The following is a 22517-nucleotide window of genomic DNA, read 5'->3' as shown; positions in this document are numbered from 1 at the left end:
TTTCCACAGTCTCAACTACAACACTCAGGCTGGCACTAACTCATCATAATCCTGTCACCCTCCCCCGGCCTCTTTTTTTGGTTTTAGGGACTGAGTCAAGTTCTCACAATGTAGTTCAGGCTGCTCTTGAAATCATGGTGATCCTCTTGCCTCAGCATCCCAAGTGCTAAGATTATAAGAATACACTATCATGCTCTAGATTTTTTTACTTTATTTCTGGGATAGATTTTTACCAAATTGCCCAGGTTGTGCTCAGACCTGGCATCTTTCTGCCTTAAGTCTCCCACACAGCAGGAATTATAGGCATGTGCCATCATGCCCAGCTGGTATTTTTTTACATAGATATGACCACACTGGCAGTACTTACAGTCACATTAAAGAGACAAAACTATTGCAATTGCCAATATTTGATTAGGCATTGGGGACATGAGAATGGATAAAGGGGTAGGAACACAACACCTGGATGACTTGATTCTACCAGTAACTTAACCAAATCCCTATTTCTAGGCTGGGGAGATGGCTCAGTGGATTAAGTGCTTCCCTGGCAAGCACAAGGGCCTGAGTTCAGCCCCCAGTTCCGCAAAAAAAAAAAAAAAAAACAAATCCCTATTTCTCAGAGTAAAATGACTATATTAAAAATGGTATGCTTATACTCTGGTTTCTCTTTAGGTCATATAAATCTTTCGCCTTTTAGTAAAAAAAAAAAAAAAAAGGTATGCCTATCAGGCATGGTGGTGCCTACATGTAATATCAGCACTCAGGAGGCTGAGACAGGAGAATCACCTTGAGTTCAACAGATTACATAGTGAGGTCAAGGCCAATCTGACTACATGGTGTGAGAATCTATCACTTTAAAAAAGAAAAAAATGTAAGTTTCCTCCCAACCAAATTCTGTCTTTAAAGATTTGTTAAGTAGTACCTAAAACAAATGTTAAAAGACCCAAATAAATATGTGTCTTCTTCTGTGGAGTACCACCTTGAAAGAAGAGAGATCATTTCCATTTTGGCTGAGCCTGACCCTATTTCCTTGTATTGATATGTACAGAGCTGGCTAGGACTTCTCTTTATCCCTTCAATTGGCCATAAGCAATGCATATTGGTCTAGCCAAGGTGATGGTGGTAGTCTCTGAAGATGGTATGTGTGCCTCTGATAACCCACACCTGCTACTCTTTGATGTGACCTGAGTTGAGACAGGACAAACAGCCAATGCTCCATGCTGTTGTCAGCCAGGGTCAAGCCTCCTTGAGACAGAGGCTATGATTTCCTAGGGCTTGAAAGATTACACAGAGCAGAAGCACAGGACCCCAAAACATTAGATACTATCTCCATAATTTAATGCAAATTATATTTTCTGCATATCCTTCTCTCTTCATATGACAGGTAGATGCTGGTCACCTGCCTAGCTCAGCTCACAGTACTCACCTACTTCCCGCAAATCTCAAGTCATTCACCCTCAAGCCACTCCTCCTTCACGACTGAATAAAACCCGGGTTCAGCCCTGGGTAGACACTTTTTCTTCCAGAAAGTCATCTTTGTGGCTAGATTTAATTATGGGGAGCCAAAGGCTCCCCATAATTATAAATATGCTTTAGTGTGTTTATTTTCACTGCTTTGTACTGGGAGTGGTAGACTGGAACTAACTTGGTGGGATTCCAATAACATATTTTTGGGATTACAAATATAGACTTCTTTCTTGGACTGAGATAAGTACCAAGAGGACTTCCTACATTTCAGCTAAGCCACATACAAAGAGCCTCTCTTCAGTTACTTATGTTCCACAGCAATCACCACAGTAAAAGAAAATGCTTAGTTAACACTTTAAGACAAACTTAAGGGCTGGGGATACAGCTCAGTGGCAATAAGCATCTGCCTGGTAGGTGCAAGGTTCCAAGTTTGGTCCCTGGTACCAAAAAAAGAGAAATTTAAACTCAGAGAACTACTATTAAAAAAAGAAATAGTCTCATTGCTATATGTTTATCAATAAAACTTTGAAAAGAAAAAAAAAAATAAAGAGCAAAATGTAAATAAATAAATAAATAAATAAAAGAAATAAACTAGGACTAAGTTTGATTTAAAACATGAATTGTGGGCCAGGGAGATGGCTCAGTGGGATAAGCGCTTCCCTGGCAAACACAAGGGCCTGAGTTCAATCCCTGGTTCCACCAAAAAAAAAAAAAAAAAACATGAATTGTCTGCTTTAAGAAGAAATTTCAATGAGGTACAGTTTAAGTTGAGTGCATGCTTAACATAAGAGGTCCTGGGTTCAATCCCTAGCACAATCTAATGGGGTGGGAGATGACACTTTCAATGAAAAAGGTGACCCTGGGAAATTACTTTCAGTCTAAACAGCAGTAATTCTACTATTCCATCATAGATGCCTGATTTTTTTTTTTTTTTTTTTTGAGACAGGGTATTACTACGTAGTTCAGGCTGCCCTTAGACAGTTTAGGCTATCCTTGAACTTGGGGCAGTCTTCCTACCTCAGCCTCCTAAGCACTGAGATTACAGGCAGATACCTGATTTTTTTTCTTTTCTTTCTTTTTTTTTTTTTTTTTTTTTTTTTTCAGGGAAGGGTCTCACTACTAAATCAGACTGGTAGTGATCTGCCTGTCTACAGCCTCCCAAAAGCTGGGATTACAGGCATGTGTCAGTATCAACTGTCCTCTCAGCACATTCCGGGGGTTGGCAACACAGGCCTGGGGACCCAGGGATTGAACCCTGGCCCCTGGGCCTGCTTTCAGGCACTTTAATCCGCTGAGCTATTTGGCCCCAATTCTATTTTTCTTTTTGGCCCTGATTCTTAAGAACCTTTACATTCGATTTTTGTTAGCATATTACATATATATGAATACATCAGAAGATTTCCAAATAAAATTCACTTACAATTTGTAGCTTGATTGTTTTCCCATCTAACTCTATAGTTCTTATTTTGAAATCCACACCAATTGTGCTGATGTAGCTTTCTGTATATGTATCATCCTGTAAGGTAAAATTGAAAATTAAAATCAATGTTCAAAAAAGTTCAACGGGTAATTATCATCTACTTTTATGTATAGTTTCTTTAAAAAAAAAAAAAACAAAAACAAAACAAAACACTTTAAAGCCATTCAATCCTATTCCAGTATTTATGTTCTGACTACAAAATGCTGACTAGCTAAAGTTTCTTTTTTCATTAAGATTTGTTTTACATTTTTCTAAAATTTCAGATAGTGCCTTATTGGTCTAGGCTTGCCTTGAATCCCCCTGAGGCTCATCTAGAACTCTATCCTCCTGATTCAACCAAATCAAGTATTGGGACTGTAGGCCATGTACTTCCATGCCCACTCTTTTGGCACTTTCTTTTACATATCACACAGAAAAAAAGATTTTTAACATTTCAGTGATTACAATGATTTTATTTATTTTTGAGATGGAATCTCTTGTCCAAACTGCTCCCAATTTCCTGGGTTCAAGTGACCGTCCTATCACTCTCCAGTTACCAGGGCTACAGATGTATGTGTGTAGCATTAATGACATTTTTCTAATTGCTAAACAGTAAACTTAACTACTACCCACCTACCCAAATTATTCACCACAATGACGATTATACTCCCCGCCTCCCTGTCTCACTATGCAGTTCAGGCTGGCCTTGAGCTCATTTTGTAGCCCAGGCTGATCTTAAAGAATTTTTCTGCCTCAGTGTCCAAGTGCTGGGATTATAGGTGTGTATCACCACATCCAGTTTATACTCTCCTCTTATAGACACTTTTTATTTTGGTACCGAGAATCACACTCAGAACCCTGTGCTTGCCAGGTAGGCACTTGTGCCATTGAGCTATATTCCCGGCTCTTTGTGGACATTTTTTCAAAAAGTCAGAGCCAGGGATATAGCCCAGCGGCACAGTGCCTTGCTTGTCATAGTTATCAGTTTCTTAACTTCAGATACAATGCACACAAGATTCAGCCTTCTAACTGGGCATGGTGACATATGCTGTGACTGCCTGAATTCTAGGAGGCTAATGCATATTCATGTCAATGCTGGGCAAGTTAGCAAGATCCTGTGTCTCAAAATAAAACTAGAGGGAGGGAGGGAGAGGGAGAGGGAAAGGGAAAGGGAAAGGGAAAGGGAAAGGGAAAGGGAAAGGGAAAGGGAAAGGGAAAGGGAAAGGAAAGATGTAACTCAGTGTGAAGGCTCAGGAGTCAATCTCCAATACTGAAGAAAACAAATTCATCCTTTTAAATACTTCTTCAGCCTCCCCCTTACTAATGGTGAATGAAGCCCTGGCCTCACACAGGCTACAGCCACCATTTTGAGGTATGCAACCCACTGATTTTAGTACATGCACAAGGTTGTGCAACTCTCTTAGCCATTCCATAATACTACATCACCCCAAAAGGTCACCCCCAAAGGAACCTTATACAGTGGGGCCTATCTCAGTTCATAAACTTATGTTCTGTGATTTTGGAAAACACAGCCATATTTGTGTTTGTGTGGGAAAGACAATAACCCAATGCAGAGTTTGCAAACAAAAACAAAATTCTGCCAAAGGTTTCTTTTTGTGAACCGAATTGTTGAGGTACCATTGCACTTAAACTCAGCAACTCCTGTGCCAGGGATACAGCTCAGTAGTACAAGTGCCTGCCTGGCAAACACCAGGTCCTAAATTGTTGTTTATTTGTTTGTCTGTTTTTTGTATTTTAGAGAAAGGTCTACAGGGTATTGAGGGTCTCACTAATAGATCAGACTCGAAGTGATCCACCTGTTTACAGTCTCCCAAGAGCTGGGATTACAGCCGTGTGCCACCACGCCCAGTCTCAACTGCCCTCTCAGAGAGCCCTGGGAGCAGGGCTGGCGTGTCAGGTCCAGGGATTGAACCAGGTCCCTACTTTCTTGTAGGCACTTCAATCTGCTGAGCTACTTGGCCAGCCCTAAGGGCCTAAGTTTGATACCCCGTACCACAAAACAAAACAAACCACAACAATAAACTTAGCAACTCCTCTCTGTTTCCCTTTCCCAACCTGGTAATCAATCACTAAGTAACTTTTTCTTTTTTTTTTCTTTTTCTGGTTGAACCAGGGATTGAACTCAGGCCCTTGCACTTGCCAGGGAAGAGCTTATTCTACTGAGCCATCTCCCCGGCCCAACTTTTTCTTTTTTGAGACAAAGTCTCAATATGCAGTTCATGCTGGCCTCAAACTCATACTGCTCCTCCTATCCAGGTCTCTCAAGTGTCACCAAGCCCAGCCACATACATTTTTAAAAACTATGCAACAGTTGATAAGACATTCGGTTGCATCAGCTTTTGGGTTATTATGAATACTGCTTTTGTGAAAATATGTGCAGAAATTTTGGTGTTAACATGTTTCTTGTCAATTTTTTAACTGAATGTTACACTTTTTTTTTTTTTTGCAGAACTGGGGATTGAACTCAGGCCCTTGCGCTTGCCAGGGAAGAGCTTATTCTACTGAGCCATCTCTCTGGCCCATAAATGCTACACTGCTAATATGTTGTCACCAGCTTGAAGAACCAGTGGGGTACATGCCTGACTACATGACTACATCAGGCTACATGCACAACCCAATGGGAGTGTCCCATGCTGCCCAAGGTGGCAGTCATTGAAATATCACTTGAGGTTCACAGGTACCTGGCAGTGAGTCGTGAAGTATGGCCATGTCATGAATGTATTAAAATTACACCTGTTCTAGAAAGAAAGAAAACAAAACTCTTTTTTTTTGGCAGAACCGGGGATTGAACTCAGGCCCCTGTGCTTGCCAAGAAAGCGCTTATTCCACTGAGCCATCTCCCCGGCCCCAAAACTCTTCTTTTTTTGCTGTTCTGTTTTTGAGGGTATTTATATTTCAGGCTGGCCTTGAACTCACTATGCAGACCACAGTGGCATAACTAAACTCATGGCAATCTTCCTGTCTCAGTCTCCTGCAGTGTTATTATTACAGGCAGGTGCCACTATGCCTAGCCAAAACTGCTTTTATAAAGTGAAAATCTTGTGAAAACTTCTGGGATTAGATTGACCAAGCTAATCATCTTAAAGAACAAAGCACCAGCTAGAAAGTATTCTGCCAATAAAAACAGAGCTAAATCTAATCAAGTCTTAATCTAATAAAAAATAATACTGTCAAACTTAACTTTCTGTGACAATGGAAAGGTTCTATAACACTGCTAATCAATATGGTGTCCACTAGCCCTATGTGGCCTATGAAACGAACTGAAATTTAATTTTTTGAATTTCAATTAATTTATATGTAGGGCCGGCCAAATAGCTCAGCAGATTAAAACATCTGCAAGCAGGCCCAGGGGCCAGGAGTTCGATCCTTGGGCCTGCCGTGCCAGCCCCAGGCACTGAGAGGGCAACTGAGATTGGGCGTGGTGGCACGCACCTGTAATCCCAGCTCTTGGGAGGCTATAAACAGGTGGATCACTACAAGTCTAATCTAATAGTGAGACCCTGAACACCCTTCCCTAAAAATAAAGAAAAATAAAATAAATGTAAATGGCCACCTGACACGGTGGCACATGCCTATAATCCCAGCCACTCAGGAGGCTGAGGCAGGAGGACCACCGTAAATTCAAGGACAACCTAGGCTAACATAGTGAGTTCAAGGTCAGGCTACACTAGAGTAAGACCTTGTCTAAAAAAAAAAAGAAAAAAGCGGGGCCAGGGAGATGGCTCAGTGGAATAAGCACTTCCCTGGCAAGTGCAAAGGCCTGAGTTCAAGCCCCGGTTCCACCAAAAAAAAAAAAAAAAGAAAGAAAGAAAGAAAAAAACATGAAGGGGAAGGAGTGAGGGCAGGCAAGAGAACATCAAGTAGCCACTCTATGGGTACCACAGTTCTAGGACTTCCTGCAACAGAAAAAGGGACAAAGGAATAGACACAAAAAAGCAGAAATGACAATTGTAGCTATTAGACAATATACAGAACTAATTGCCTCTGTTTCTGTAAAGTCAGTAACATAAAAACAAAAATAGCGAAGTGTTAAAGAAAAAACACTAATAAGCAAGTAAAGTGTGGTAGGCACACTTGTAATCCCAGCTACTGGCAGAAGCAGAGCTGACTTGGGAAATCAAGGACAGCCTCAACAACTTAGTGAAAAGCTCCTTTAAAAAGGCTGTAGGCTGGGGAGATGGCTCAGTGCAATAAGCGCTTCCCTGGCAAGCACAAGGGCCTGAGTTCAATCCCCGGTTCCACCAAAAAAAAAAAAAAAAAAAAAAAAAAGGCTGTGGTTGGGCTGGGGAGATAGCTCAGTAGAATAAGCACTGGCCTGGCAAATGCAGGGTCCTGAGTTCAATCACCAGTACCACAAAAAAGGCTGAGAAAGAAGGATCACTACAAGTCCAAATGTACAAGACCCTGTACCAATAAAAACATTAAAAGATCTTAAAAATTAAAGGGGGGTGGGGGTGGATGGGCATGTATATAGCTTAGCACTTCTAAATCTCCCTAGTGCCAAAAAAGAGAAAAGCAAAACCACCACATAAAATGGGTGGACTGGGGGCCAGCCCATTAGCTCAGATTTTTAAAATTTATTATTATTATTATTTTTTTTTTTTTTGTGGTACCAAGGATTGAACTCTGGACCTATTCTACTGAGGTATCTCCCCAGCCCTAGCTCAGATGTTTAAGTGACTGCTTAAACAAAGCAATCAGGATGCTGTGGTTCTATTCGCAGATCCTCAAGCCTTACAAGAGCTGCCCTGAAGGCATCCTGAGCCAGAAAAAAAAAACAAAAACAAAACTCTTCTAAAATGTGTGGACCCTTGGGGCTGGTGAGATGGCTCAGTGGTCTAAAGCACCTACTTAGAACAAGCTTAGCAAAGCACAGGATCCGCGGTTCAATCCCCCAGTACCACATGCCAGCCAGCCCCACCCCCTGGTGGGCTGAGCTGGCCACACACACACACACACACACACACACACAAATAATAAATAAAATTTTAAAAAAATAAAACGTGTGGACCCATTTCTGAATTCTAATCTAAGCAATATAGCTTTTTCTTTCTGGCAGTATAAGACATACAACCCAGGGTCTTGTACCTGTTAGTCAACTACTTTTTTGCCTACAGCATTTTTGCACATTATTTTGTAGGCTAACAATGGCCTATAAAATTGTCTACAATTTTACAGGACATATTCATTTTATAGGAAAATGTTTTTACAAATGCATACTGATGTAAAAAAAAAAAAAAAAGACAAGTTTTACATCTATATTACAACACCAGCAAAGAGAATAAAAAGCAGCTATATAAAACTCACATAGGCGAGTCTTCATAATGCTAAATCTAATTTGTAAGATTAAAAGAATCTCTAAAGAAAACTGGTTCAAGAGTTTCAAGTAGCTAGAGCTAGCCAGGCATGGTTGTGCATGTCTACAATCCCAGCACTGTGGGAATTTAGGCAGGAAAATCACAAACTCAAGACTAGCCTAGGCACAAAACAAGCCCCTTCTCAAAAACAAGGGAGGGAGAGGTTAAATGGGGAAGGGAGCTAGTTCAGCTCCCAATTCGAAGTTTTCTAAGATAACCAACACACTCCAGGTAGGCAGCCAAAGTGCTTTATTTCTACCTCCTGCTTTATGTACACATCCCGTTTCTTCCCACAAGATATTTTTATATATTCAGGATCAAATTTTTTCAATAATATTCACTGTCAAGGACATTGTTTTTTGGCAGTAATGGGGAATGAACTCAAACTTTAACACTAAGCTATATCCCCAAGTTTCTCTGAGGTGGAATCTTATTAGGTCACTAAATTGTATGGGCTGGATTCAACCTTGTGATCCTCCTGTTTCAAGACACCCAGAATGCTAGGACTACACATGCCCCCATGAGCGGATAAAATTGCTTTTTGGTCCACATGTGAGTAGTAATGCCAAAGTAATAATCTAATGCTGTCTTAACATGTACTATGGCACTAGTAGCACTGTTTTTGAACCATCAGAGCAAGTAACAGTGAAAAGGCAAATGTCTTTTGTCTTAGTATTACTAATTAAATATTTATTTTTGGACTGGGGTGTGAGTGGCAGTGGATGCTCAGCTTGGGGAGACCCTGTACTCTGCAGTATGTATGTATGTATGTATGTATTTATTTATTTATGCAGTCCTAGGGATTGAACTCAGGACTTTGCACTTGCCAGGCAAGCACTTATTCTACTCAGCTATTTTATTCTCCCTGGCCCCAGTATTTACTTTTAAACACTAATATGTTAAGATGATGGTGATGATGATGGTAAAATACTTCTGAGCTAAAAGACTCCCTGTGAGCGTCTTAGCATCCCCAAGAAGCTTTGGTCCATGCTGAGAATCAATAATCTACCAAAAGGAAAATATGCTAAATGTGAAAGCAGATAATAAAAACTATGAAGGAAACCTAGATTCTACTATGCCAAAATTACTTATCAGTTTCAACATACACAACACAATGCCATTGTCCAAAAAGTCTGGGCCAAATCCCACCATCTTTTCTCCTTACTAAAAACTATCCTAAAAAAAATTTAAAAATAAATAAAAATAAAACAAAAACTATCCTGAAGGTTTAAGATATCTCTATCTAGCTGGGCGTGGTTGCACACACCTGTAATCCCAGCACTGAGCACTCTGAGACTAAAACAGGAAGATTGTTACAAGTTCCAGATTAGTCTGGGCTACAGAGTGAGCTCAAGGACAGCCTCAAGACCCTGTCTCAAAACACACACACACACACACACACACACACACACACACACACACACAGATTTCTTTATCGAGCCAGGTGTGGTGGCACATGCCTTTAGTTCCAACACTCAGAAGCTAAGGCAAAAAGACTGCCCTGAGCTTGAGGCCAGGCTGAACCACATGGTGAGACCTTGTCTCAAAAAATTAAAGTTAAAAAAAAAAATTTTTTTTATTGGCATGATAAGTACTTAAATTTTTTAGTACCTATTTATGCCAAAGATTGAAAATTTTGCAATTTTTGCATGAAATTCTCGTTACCTAGGAATTTCAAGGAACGAGAATTTGAAGAGAACACATTTCATCATGTTCTGCTGTCACAAACATTGAAATGAAAAGTGCAGTCAGGTATGGTGGGACACATCTATAACTCCAGCATGGGGGGTTAAGAAAGGATCCAGTTCTAGATTAAAAAGGGCTACAGGGGCCGGGGAGATGGCTCAGTGGAATAAGCGCTTCCCTGGCAAGCGCAAGGGTCTGAGTTCAATCCCCGGTTCCACCAAAGGAAAAAAAAAGGGGGGGGCTACAAAGTAAGCTCAAGGCCAGCCTGAACTGCATATAAGACCCTGTCTCAAAAAGAACCTCCACCCCCTTCACCTGCCACCCTACCCTACCCCACCCCAACCCCCACCCACCAAAAAAAGGAGATGTAAAGTGCAACAGATTTAAACTGGGGTGTTTTTTTTTGGGGGGGGGCTGAGGAGGAGTGGGCACTAGAACAGGATCTTGCTTTACAGTCCAGGCTGGCCTTACCACTATGTAGTTTAAGTAGGCTGGCTTCAAACTCTTAACAGTCTTCTAGCTTAAGTGCTAAAACTACAGGTGTGTGTGCCACCACACCCAGAAATCTGTCTTTATACAAACTGTAGAATTCTTCATTCATTCTTAGCAAAGAGACACTGCATCAATGAAAGTTCAAAAACCTGTAATTAAACACATTTGGAACTTTCTACTTATTTTTTTCTGTTTCAGATGCTGAAATATTTTTGAAGTTGAATAAACAGTACTAGTTTTTTCATTTTTGGTTTTTTTTTTTTTTTTTTTTTGTACCAGGGATCGAACTCAGGACCTTATACTAGCCAAGCAGGCACTTAAACCACTGAGCTATCTCCTGGGGCCAATAGTACTATGTTTTAAAAACATTTAAAGGGGCCGGGGAAATGGCTCAGTAGAATAAGTGCTTCCCTGGAAGCACAAGGACCTGAGTTCAATCCCCGGTCCACCAATAAATGTATAAATATATAAATATAAAATATCACTCAACAAAGGCCAACTATTACCCCCTTAATCACCACCTCTAATCAGAATGAATTAATAAGACAATAGATGCTCTGATAATCAAGAGTTTGCTGAATTTTTTTTTCTTTGGTTTTTTGAGACAGGACCTCACTGTATAGTACCAGCTGGCCTTGAACTCCCACAGGACTATACGTGAGTACCAACACACCTAGGTGAATGTCTTTTAAGAGCAACATTTATCAATCCAGCTAGATGTGGTGGCATACACCTATTATCCCAGCACTCATGCAGGCAGGAGGAATTACCATGAGGCCAGTCTTAGCACAGCTCAAGTTCAAGACCAGTATGAACTACATAGTGACAAACTGTTTCAAAAAATAACACACACATTTAACAGTCCAACATACCACTGGCAACATATATTTGGAGGCTTTGATAGAGATACAGATATGGATATGTGTATGTCTATGAGAATTTTTTCTGAGTAACACTTTAATTTTATGTCTAGAAAACACAGCATTATAGCATTAATCATGTCACTAACTACACCATTAACTATAAAAACATTTTAATTTCAACTTACTGCAAACCTAAGAAGGAGGCAAGATTTTCCAACCCCAGAGTCGCCAATCAGAAGTAACTTGAATAAATAATCACTGCAAAGAGAAAAAAAAAAAAAAAAACAAACACATTAAAATGTATACTACATGCTATGCTTTACAACAAATACATGTTTAAGAATAACAGCTCAGGGGCTGGTGAGATGGCTCAGTGGTCTAAAGCACCTACTTAGAACAAGCTTAGCAAAGCACAGGGACTGCAGTTCAATCCCACAGCACCACATGCCAGCCAGCCCCGCCTCCTGGTGGGCTGAGCTGGCCACACACACACACACACACACACACACACACAAATAAATTTTTAAAAAAATTTAAGAATAACAGCTCACTACAAAGACTATAAATCCTGAAAAGCCCATGTATGTTTAGCAGAAACCAAACTAAACCAATACTTTCAATGAATCACTGAACTTTACAGAATTCAAACAGCCAATACAAATCATGACCTTTAAGATCAGTGAACCTCCAAATAAAAATGAAAAAAAAAAAAAATGAAGTGATATGCAACCCTAGAAGACAAGTACTAAAAGTAAAAGTAAAAAAAAGTCCCACTCCTCTATAAAAATAAACTTTCCAAGCCGGGGAGATAGCTCAGCAGTCTAAGCACCTGCCAGAAGTAAAAAAACCCAAGTTCGATCCCTGGTACAACATGTCCTCCTGCCCAACCAGACTAGGCATGGTGGTGCACACCTGTAATCACAGAACTGGGGAGGATGAAGCAAGGGGATTGGGGCTGAGGAGATGGCTCAGTGGAATAAGCACTTCCCTGGCAAGTGGAAGGGCCTGAGTTCAATCCCCGGTTTGCCAAAATAAAAAAAGCATTAAAATAAACAAATAAACTTTCCATTGTTCTAACCAATGAGCTTAGTCTCTCCTTCAAATTCCAAAACCAAAAAACAAAAAAAGGTGTTTTTTTTTTTGTTTTTTTTTTGGTTTTTTGAGACAGGGTCTTACTATGTAGTTCAGGCTGGCCTTGAATTCACTATGGAGCCCATGCTGCCCTCAAACTTGCAGCAATCCTTCTGCCTCAGCCTCCCAAGTGCTAGGAGTATAGTTGTTTACCACCATACCTGGCTAAATCATTATTTCCTAGTGATCCTCTAATGAAGGGACTTTTTTAACAAGAGGATCACTTTTTTGACTTAGGGTTTGAGTATAGATGTTCCCCCAAAGCTTTATATGCAATCAGTTTCTGGAGTTTGTGACTGATTATTGTACATGTGGCTGCTGCACTTGCCCCAGGAAAGGTATTTGCATCACAATGTGAGGAGGGGAGAGAGGCTAGCTAGCTCTTTTACTGCTACTATGGTTGCTCTCTGCCAGGTGCCAGTCTGTGTTGGAGCCAGCTGAGTAAGGACTGAAACTTTATGTTTTTCTTTTTCTGAAACTTTCATTAACTGTAAGCTAAATAAACTTTTCCTTCACTAATTTCAAGTCAGGTATTTGTCCCAGCAATGAAAAGAGTAACTGAGACAGGGCCTTTCCTAGCATCTAGCTTTTTTTTTTTTTGGTAGTACCAGGGATTGAACTCAAGACCCTGTGCTTGACAGGCAGGCGCTTAGTCTACTGAGCTATTCCCCTGGCCCATCTAGCTGGAATTTTCTCCTCAAAAACTACCATTTTGGGGCCAGCTAGATAGCTCAGCAGACTGTCTGCTTTGGCAAGCACTCAGGCCAAGGTTTGATCCCTGGTCCTGCATGGCTCGCCAGCCCCCACCCCTTGGGGGCAACCTGAGCCAGTGATGCCCGTAATCCCAGCAACGGGAACACTGAAAACAGGAGGATCACTAGGAGTCAGCTGCATAGTGAAACCTTGTACCAAATACATAAATGGAAAAACTTTAATAAATTTTGGTAGGTACAATGGCATATACATGTAATCCCAGTTAATGGGATGGCTGAGGCAGGAGGTCTACAGCTTGACAGCCAGCCTGGGAAACATAAAAAAGCTTCTTCCTAAAAATAAAGAGTAGGAAGGATTTGGGATGTTGCTTAGTAATAAGAGTAACTTGGGTTCAATACTAAGTACAGGAGTAGGGGAGTGTCACTTAACTTCTGAAAGCCTTTATTACACACTAGAAAGCCTATAAATCACACTAGAAATATGAAATCATAAGCTATTTATGCAAGCATAGAACTTGACAGCATTCTAAGCTTGTATTAAAGTAGCCTTCAGGCAAGGAGGGGAATAAAGGAAAAAAGAAATCAAGATATATCATGCACAGGTACAAATTCCCTATGATGAATGTGATCAACAGCCAAACTGTACCAATAAACTTAATAACAGGATAAAAAAGAAACAAAAAAGAAAAAAAATTCAGAAACAATAAAAACTATGGGGCCAGGAAGATAGCATGGCAATCTAATGCCTGCCTGGGCAAGCACAAGGACCCAGGTCTGATCCCCAGCAACACACACTGTACTGGCCCTACGCTAAGCTGGCTACCAAAACCGGGCATTGTGGTACATGTAATTCCAATACTGAGGAGGATGAAACAGAACAATCACTGAGTATAAGCTGCATAGGCATAGTGAGACCCCGTACCAAACAAATAAACAAATAAATAAATGGTTAAAAAACAATTTCAAAAGAAGACAATGAGAACTAGAATTAGATGCTGCTTATGTATATCACTGCCAGGTCTAACTCAAAATACAACCTTAGGGATGGTGACACAGCTCAATGGCAGAACTCTTAGCTGGCATACTCAAGGCAGTTTGATATTCAGCACTACTTAAAGACTTTAAAAAAAATTTAAAAAGACAGGGACTTCCTTCATGGACCTGAACACAATACTGTTCATAATTTCAAAAGGAATCCCTCCTAGATCTTCTTGCCTCTGCCTTCTGGCTGCTGGGAATACAATCATACACCACCATGGCCAGCCCTGTGGTTTTGTTTCAAAAAATACTATCTGTTTATCCTGCCCAAGAAAATTACTATTGAACTACATTCCCAACTGTCAAAACCTCATCATCCCCAGCTTCAAAAACCCAAAATCAAAACCAAAACTAAACCTTCCCTGTACGTTTCCCATAATATATATTGGATTTCCCATAAACCTTTATAAGTTTTCCATCAATATCTTTTTTTCTTTTCTCATCACTATCTTGTTTTTAAGTTTCACTGAGACTGGCAGTTCAGCAAGACCTTTCTTTTCTTTCTTTCTTTTTTTGTTGTCGTACTTTTTTAAGACAGGGTGTCTCTATGCAGTTCAGCCTGGCCTTGAGCTCACTTTGTAACCTAGGCTGGTCTCAAACTCACCAGGATCCTCCTGCCTCAGCCTCCCTCCTTTTACCCCAAGTGCTGAGATTACAGACAGAAGCATGTGCCACCATGCCTCACCTGATGTGTCTGTATTTTAAAACAAAACATACCAATTAAGAGATAAAAAGCCTAACTGCTAGCATACTCTAATAATAAAGGACTAATTTCAAGATACTTTGAGCCATGTGTACATGTATGTATGTGGGTATACACAGTAATTTTTTTTAAATTGTGTTAAAAAGAAATCTGACTAGGCATGATGGCGTACACCTATAATTCCAATCCCAATTACTCAGGACGCAGAAGGAGCATAAATTCAAAGCCAGCCTGGGGAACGTGTTGAGAACCCTGTCTCAAAAATATAAAGAGAGCCAGATGTGGTGGCACATGCCTGTATCTCCAGCGCTGAATCCTCTGAAACTGAGCCTCCTTTCAGCTGAGTGTGGGGCTTTTATTAACTGGTCCCAGTGATGAGAAAGTGACTAATCCAGGGTTGGTAAGGGCTGTATGGCAAATAGAATCTGCCAGGCATGGTGGCCTAGAGTTCTGGGCTTCTTTTAGTAACTGTACATGAACAGAGATAAAGGCCAGATTAAGAGTTCTGCTGTCACCAGCGCTCAAAAGTTTAGTGGGCAGTGTGACTTGGAGTCCAGGCTCATTCATGATAGGGCCCAGAACCCTGATTCACAACTGCTCCCTGAGGCTGACTTTTTTTTTTTTTTTTTTTTTTTTTTTTTTTTTTGTCTCTGCTCTGTTGTGTCAGGTCAGCAATACTCTCATTATCTCTGAAATATGGGGTACCTAAAAAAGCAGCAGATGAGACAGTCCCAGAACACAAGGAGAAAAACTGGGGTAGAAGAGGAATACAAGCTGGATCTCAGTGCATGCCCATAATCCCAGCACTTGAGAGGCTAAGGCAAGAGGGTCGCCTCAAAGTCGAGGCCTGTCAGGGATATATGGTGAGTGCAAGGCCAGCCTGAACTATTCAGTGAACCTTTCTCAAAAAACAGGCATGGCAGTGAATGCCTGTAATCCTAGCACTCAGGAGGCTGAGGCAGGACAATCGCTGTGAGCTCGACACCAACCTGGGCTACAAAGTGAGAGACAGACATATAGCTCAGCAGCGTAAGCGCCTGCCTGGCAGGTGCAAGGTTCCAAACTCAATCTCCAGTACCAAAAGAAAGGGGGGAGGGGAAATGGCTCAGTGGTAAGTGCTTACCTTACATACACATGCACTCCTCCACACTTTAAAAAAATCTAATTGTCAGGTTCAACGTAACAAAAAGGTTCAATCCTTATTTCTGGGAAAAGAAAACTTATTTTTTTTAGGGAGTGAGGGGTAGGTCAATTTTTTTTAGGGAGTGAGGGGTAGGTCATCAAAATAAAATTTCATCTAACAAAAGCCACTTTTTTTTTTGTATTTTGGAGAAGGGTCTACATGGTGTTCAGGATCTCACTACTAGATCGGACTCATAGCGATTCACCTGTTTACAGCCTTCCAAGAGCTGGGATTACACCATGCCCAAAGATTGCCCCAAAGGAGAGGCCGGCACTGCAGGCAGGAGGATCAAACTGCCAGGCCCTTCACCTGCTTGCAGGTGCTTTAATCCACTGAATTATCTGGCCAGCCCAAAACCCATGTTTTAAACTCAAATGATATTTAGGGATATAATTCAACAGTAGAGTACTTCCATGCATGCATGTAGGCCCTCAGTTCTATCCCAAACACTACAAAGTGTGTGTGATTTTTTAAAAGTCTCTAGGGTATAAGACTATTAATGGTTAAAAGTAACTGTCCTATATCAAGATACTAGAAGTCACACATAAGGAAAATAGAAAGAGGGCCAGCCAGATAGCTCAGCAGATTAAAAAAGCGCCTGCTTATGCAGATGCAGGGTCCTGGGTTCCGTCCCCAGGAATGCCGTGCCAGCCCCACGCCTGGTGCTGCTGAGACAGCCACTGATACTGGGCATAGTGGCGTACTCCTGTAATTCCAGCACCTGGGAGGCTGAAAAACAGGAGGATCACTACAAATCCAATCTGTGTAGTAAGACCCTGTTCAGTCTGGGTAGTGAGACCCCATAGACCCTGTACTAAATACACACACACACACATACACACACACACACACACACATTTAAAAAAAAGAAAGCAGGGCCGGGGAGATGGCTCAGTAGAATAAGCGCTTCCCTGGCAAGTGCAAGGGTCTGAGTTCAATCCCCGGTTCCGCAAAAAAAAAAAAAAAGAAAGCAGAAAGCACAAAAAGCACTACTGGGGCCGGGGAGATGGCTCAGTAGGATAAGCGCTTCACTGGCAAACGCAAGGATCTGAGTTTCTGGGTTCAATCCCCGGTTCTGCAAAAAAATTAAAAAAAAAAAAAAAAACAACTTTTACTGAAGTACCACTGTTGAAAAATAACAACAACAACAAAAAAAAAGATTCAGAGAAATCCATCACTGTTCTCAAAAATATATATATAATTGACTTGGGTTTGGGCATGGTGGTGCACGCCTATAATTCAAACACTCTGGGAGTCTGAGCAGGGAGGATCAAGAATTTGAAAAAAAAAAAAAAAAAAAAAAATTGAACCCAGACCCAGTAATTTATCAATATCCTCAAAAAAAAAAAAAAAAAAAAAAAAGGAAAATGGAAGGGCAGCAGCAGGGAAGTAATAAGTCAGTGTAAAGACTAATGGTTCAATCCCCAGTAGTTAAGGGGGAAATTTTTTTTCCTTGTTTGATTTAGCTCATTAACCTGAGGAGACTGCATAAAATGCCCTATGAAAAACCCTTAAGACAAATGCATGGTACACAAAACAAGCACTTATTAAAACAGGAGCTATTAGTAAAACATTTTCCCTAGTGAGCCAGCAACCACATGCACATGTGACACTACTTCTCAGAATTAACTAGAACAGAGTAAACTTAACTGGAACCTTGGATTTAATAAAACAGCATGTACTTGCCCACTGAGCCAATGATGGTCAAATAAATCAACTGGAAACAAAAATACTAAGAAAAATGATTTACTACTTCTATAACCTGTTTCTCCTATGGTTAGTCAATTTAACACTTCTCTGATTCCTCTGAGTCTCAAGACTTTTTTCTTCTCTAAATATCCTTTCATCATGGTCTTTTTATAACTTGAAACACTTATAAGGGTGACCCAAGACCTAGGTTTTCTTTCCCAAATTCTATTCCAGTTATCAAAGCAGCAATCTCAGCCACATCTCTACAGGAAAACAGAAGAACAGTCTGACAGCTCCCCTTTCCTTCTAAGGCAGGGATAAATCTGGGCATGCAGCCACATCTCTTACTGAAACTCCAAAGTAAACTTCAGACAAAAAGTGTTAAAAAGCTGATAAGCTTCCAACCAAATATACCCCAGGCACTGCCATCATTCACCCATTTTTGGTTTTTCTTTAGCAAAGGCATTCAAAATTGACTCCTCAGCAAATATTTTTAAACTCAAAATCTTAAAAAGCATCTTATTTTATTCAGTACATCTTCATAATATAAACAGGCACAAACAGATACCATTAGTGAAAGAAAGCTATTTTTTTGAGACAGGGCCTTGAACTCAAGCAACTCTCCTGCCTCAGCCTCCCAAATGCTGGGATTATAAGAGTGTGCCACCACACCCAGCTGGCAAACAATTCTTTACTATCAATTTTAAGGTTACAGAAATGCAGCTTAGTAGCAGAGCACTTGCTCAGCATATGTAAGGTCCTGGGTTCCATCTCCACCACAAAAAATAAGTTGGGGCCAGGGAGATAGCTCAGTAGAGTAAGCACTTCACTGGCAAGTGCAAGGGCCTGAGTTCAATCCCCAGTTCTGCCAAAAAAAAAAAATAATAATAATAATACTTTATTGTAAAATCAACACAAAGGTTCAGTCAAACTCAAGAACAGAAAACATACACATAGCTGACAGCAAAGTATATCAGCACAATAAGATATTAGCACACAGGTAAATTATTGTTTCTAAAATCAGGGAGGTCGGGGGGAGATAGCTGAACTGCATAAGCGCATGCCTGGCAAGCACAAGGTCCAGAGTTCAAGTTCCTGAGTTCGATCCCCAGTACTGCATGCCCTGTGGGCTGCTGGCACTGGAAATGGGCATGGTGGTACATTCCTGTAATCACAACACCTGGAAGACAGGAGAATTATTGCAAGTTTGAGGCTAGCCTGGGCTACAAAACCAGCCTGAACTGCATGAGACTCTTATCTCAAAAAGACAAAAACATTTGATTGTTGAGGCTCTTTTATCATTAACACTTTTTTTTCCAATAAGATCTTGGCTATTGGGGCTGGGGAGATGGCTCAGTGGAGTAAATGCTTGCCTGGCAAGCACAAGGTCCTGAGTTCGATCCCTGGTAACACCAAAATAAATAAATAAATAAGTTTAATAATTATTAAAAAAAAAAAAGATCTTGGCTAAATTAAATTGCCCAGGATAGGCTCCAACTTGTGAGCCTCCTACCTCAGCGTCCCAGAACACTGGGATTATATCTGTATACCATCACCATCATGCCCAGCTTTTCTTGTGTGCTTTGTCTTTTTGAGACAGGGTCTTTTTTTTTTTTTTGGTATGTTTAGGACAGGGTCTACACATCCTCACTATGTAGATCAGAATCATAGTGATTCTCCTGTTTTCAGCCTCCCAGCACTGGGATTACAGGTTCATGCTACCTCACCCAGTATCCATGTCTCAGGGCGTCCTGGGGGAGGGGCTGTCACAGCATGCTGGGGATCAAACCCAACCGCTGCACTCTAAGCAGGCGCTTTAGTTCGCTGAACTACCTGGCTTGCCGGAGACAGGGTCTTGCTCTGCAATTCAGGCTCGCCCTGAGCTCACTTTGTAGCTATTTTTTTTTTTTTTTTTGTGGAACCGGGGATTGAACTCAGGCCCTTGCACTTGCCAGGGAAGCGCTTATTCTACTGAGCCATCTCCCCGATCCCACTTTGTAGCTTTTAACAAAACCAGTTTTTTTGTTTTTTGTTCTTTTTTTGTTTTTATTTTTGTTTTTTAATGGTATTAGGGTTGTAGTTCAGTGGTAGAAGGTAAAGATGTTAGGCTCGATCCACCACCTGAACAAAAATGTAAGAAACTGTTAACAAATCTATTTAACTATATAGTGAAAAGAGAAAGTTTGAACATGCAAAAGTTAACATCTTTAAGCCTACAAAATCAGGCATGCAGGCTGACGCTATAATGCCAGCAGCACTCAGGAGGCTGAGACAGGATCGCCAAAGTCAGGCTGGGCTATAAAATAAATTAAAGGTCAGCCTGAATGCTAGAATACAGCAAGACTGTCTCAAATATATACACACTCTCTTAAGAAAATGAAAGAAAATGAAGGAAAAAACCCTACAAGACCATCCCATTCATATATTCTTCCGATGTACCCTGGAGATTTTATGCAGCCATGGCAATTTACATAATCCACAAGGGCCAACCAAATAGCTCAGTGGATTACAGCACCTGCAAGCAGGTCAGGGGTTGGGTTTGATCCCCAGGCCTACCATGCCGGCCCTACCCCTGGGAGCGCTGAGACAAGGACTGAGACTGGGCATGGTGGCATGTGCCTGTAATCCCAGCTCTTGTGAAGCTGTAAACAGGTGGATTATTATGAGTCTGATCTAGTAGTGAGACCCTGAACACCCTCTAGACCCTTCCCTAAAATAAAAAAAATTAAAAAAGAATTACACAGGGCTAGTGAGACAGCTCAGCAGACTAAGCACTTGCTTATGCTTCAATGCCTAGCTTGGCCCTAAATTCAATCCCTGGCATAGCCCCAGCCCTGTCCCTGGGCACACGAGCCACACAGACTGGACATGGTGGCACATGTCTATGATCCCAGTGCTGGAGAGGCTGAAAACAGGAGAATCACTCTGAGCCAAGCTGTGTAGCAAGACGCTGTACCAAATACATAAATTTAAAAAAAAAAAAAAATTACACAATCAATCTCTACATTTAAAAATCATATTCTAGGCAGAGCACAGTAGTAGGCTGGCACCTCACAGAGACCCTGGGTTTCTAAGAAAGCAACTGGTGATAGCAAGTGTGGTTCTGGCAGCTGAGCATGTAACTTCCACTGTTGAGGTTCCTCAGAGCTGAACCAACACAACAGAAGGGTACTTCCTCAAACATAAGAAGGCCAACCACAGAGAAAAAGAATGTACACTCGTATGTGAATACCAAAAGAACTGGAAAAGCTGATTTTTTTTTTTTTTTAATTTTCCTGTGTCTGAATGTTATTTCTCCATGTGTTCACTCTGCTTCCATTTAAGTTTTTTTTCTGGCAGTATTTAGGCTTCTCCCCCTGCCTTGTTATTTATGCCATTTGCTTCAGTCAGCCTGCCCAGATATGTGATATTTTGAAGGCTGTCATTCTAGTTATCTATTTCATGATGCACTTGTTGACTACTCTGATATACCACTTGATGAGGGGGAAGTCTGTCATCAAGTTTTGTACCATCTACAACATGCTCAAGGTAGCTAATCATGTTTTCATCATTTGGACATGATATACTAGATGCTCTCTACCTTACAGCAACAGAGCCCCAGGAAAGGGGCCACAACTGGGAAGATTCCTCACTTCTTCAAGGTTTTTTGTTGTTGTTTTTTGGAATTTAGTACAGGGGCTACAGGGTCTTACTACACAGTTCGGACTTGTAGTGATTATCCTGTTTCCAGCTTCCCAAATGCTGGGATTACAGGCGTGCGCCACCACTCCAAGTCTCATTCGAGTCCCAGAGTATGGGGCAAGGGCGAGGCCTGTAATGGCACTGAGGTGTCCTGGTCCCTATAGACTCCTGCATCTGCCTAAGCAGGTGCTTTTTTAATCCCCTGAGCTATCCAGCCAGCCCTAAGGCTATTTTCTACGTGTGTATCCTTTTAGGCTTTCGGAAAACCCTAGCAGTCTATAGAGTTACCTTGTTTTACTTGGTTAGCCATTTCACAGATTTTAAAATGTATGTGTATGTGTACACCCTGAAAATTAATGTGGGAGCCAGGATATAGCTCAGCAGACTAAAGCCCCTCCTTAGGCAAGCTTAGGCAAGCCCAGGGACTGCAGTTCAATCCCGGGCACCACAAGCTGCATCAGCCCTACCCACAAGGCAGAAAAAAATAAAATAAAAATAAAGATTAATGTGAAGTATCTGGGGCCAGGGAGATGGCTCAGTAGAATAAGTGCTTCCCTGCCAAGTGCAAGGGCCTGAGTTCAATCCCTGGTTCTGAGAAAAAAAAAAAAAAAAAAAAAGGTAAGTATCTGCTTTCTTTTGAGAAACTGGAATAGAAACTGTAATTGAGTTTAAGGAGGCTTGCACATTCATAACCTCTGGAACTTCTGATAAACTGTTCTTGGTGTAACATAAGGAAGAATTCTGTCACAAAAAAGTTAATGTATTTGTACATACTTTACACTAGAGAACAGTAACTTTTCTCATATTCAGAATTTTTGAAGTTATCTTTATATGTAGGAAGTGTTTGTTAAAATTGTGGACAGCTCTTTCGGGTCCTCTTTTCCAAGATGACGAAAAAAAGAAGGAACAACGGTCGTGCCAAAAAGGGCCGCGGTCATGTGCAGCCTATTCGCTGCACGAACTGCGCCCGGTGCGTACCCAAGGATAAGGCTATTAAGAAGTTTGTCATTCGGAACATAGTGGAGGCCGCCGCCGTC

At 41.1% G+C, this 22517-nt stretch overlaps 1 protein-coding gene across 1 annotated transcript in view; it reads right to left on the bottom strand.

Annotated features, from left to right (window-relative positions):
* Rab1a (RAB1A, member RAS oncogene family) overlaps window positions 1-22517 on the bottom strand; it is a 44456-nt gene that overhangs the window by 12916 nt on the left and 9023 nt on the right. The window contains 2 exon segments of the mRNA XM_004636148.3: window positions 2885-2980; window positions 11528-11600. Of these exon segments, the coding sequence (XP_004636205.2) occupies window positions 2885-2980; window positions 11528-11600 (169 nt within the window).

This window comes from Octodon degus, unplaced genomic scaffold (genome assembly GCF_000260255.1).
Source record: "Octodon degus isolate 3935 unplaced genomic scaffold, OctDeg1.0 scaffold00078, whole genome shotgun sequence".
Taxonomy (NCBI): domain Eukaryota; kingdom Metazoa; phylum Chordata; class Mammalia; order Rodentia; family Octodontidae; genus Octodon; species Octodon degus.
The sequence above is the reverse complement of the archived record's forward strand: the minus strand, read 5'-3'. Positions and strand labels throughout refer to the sequence as shown.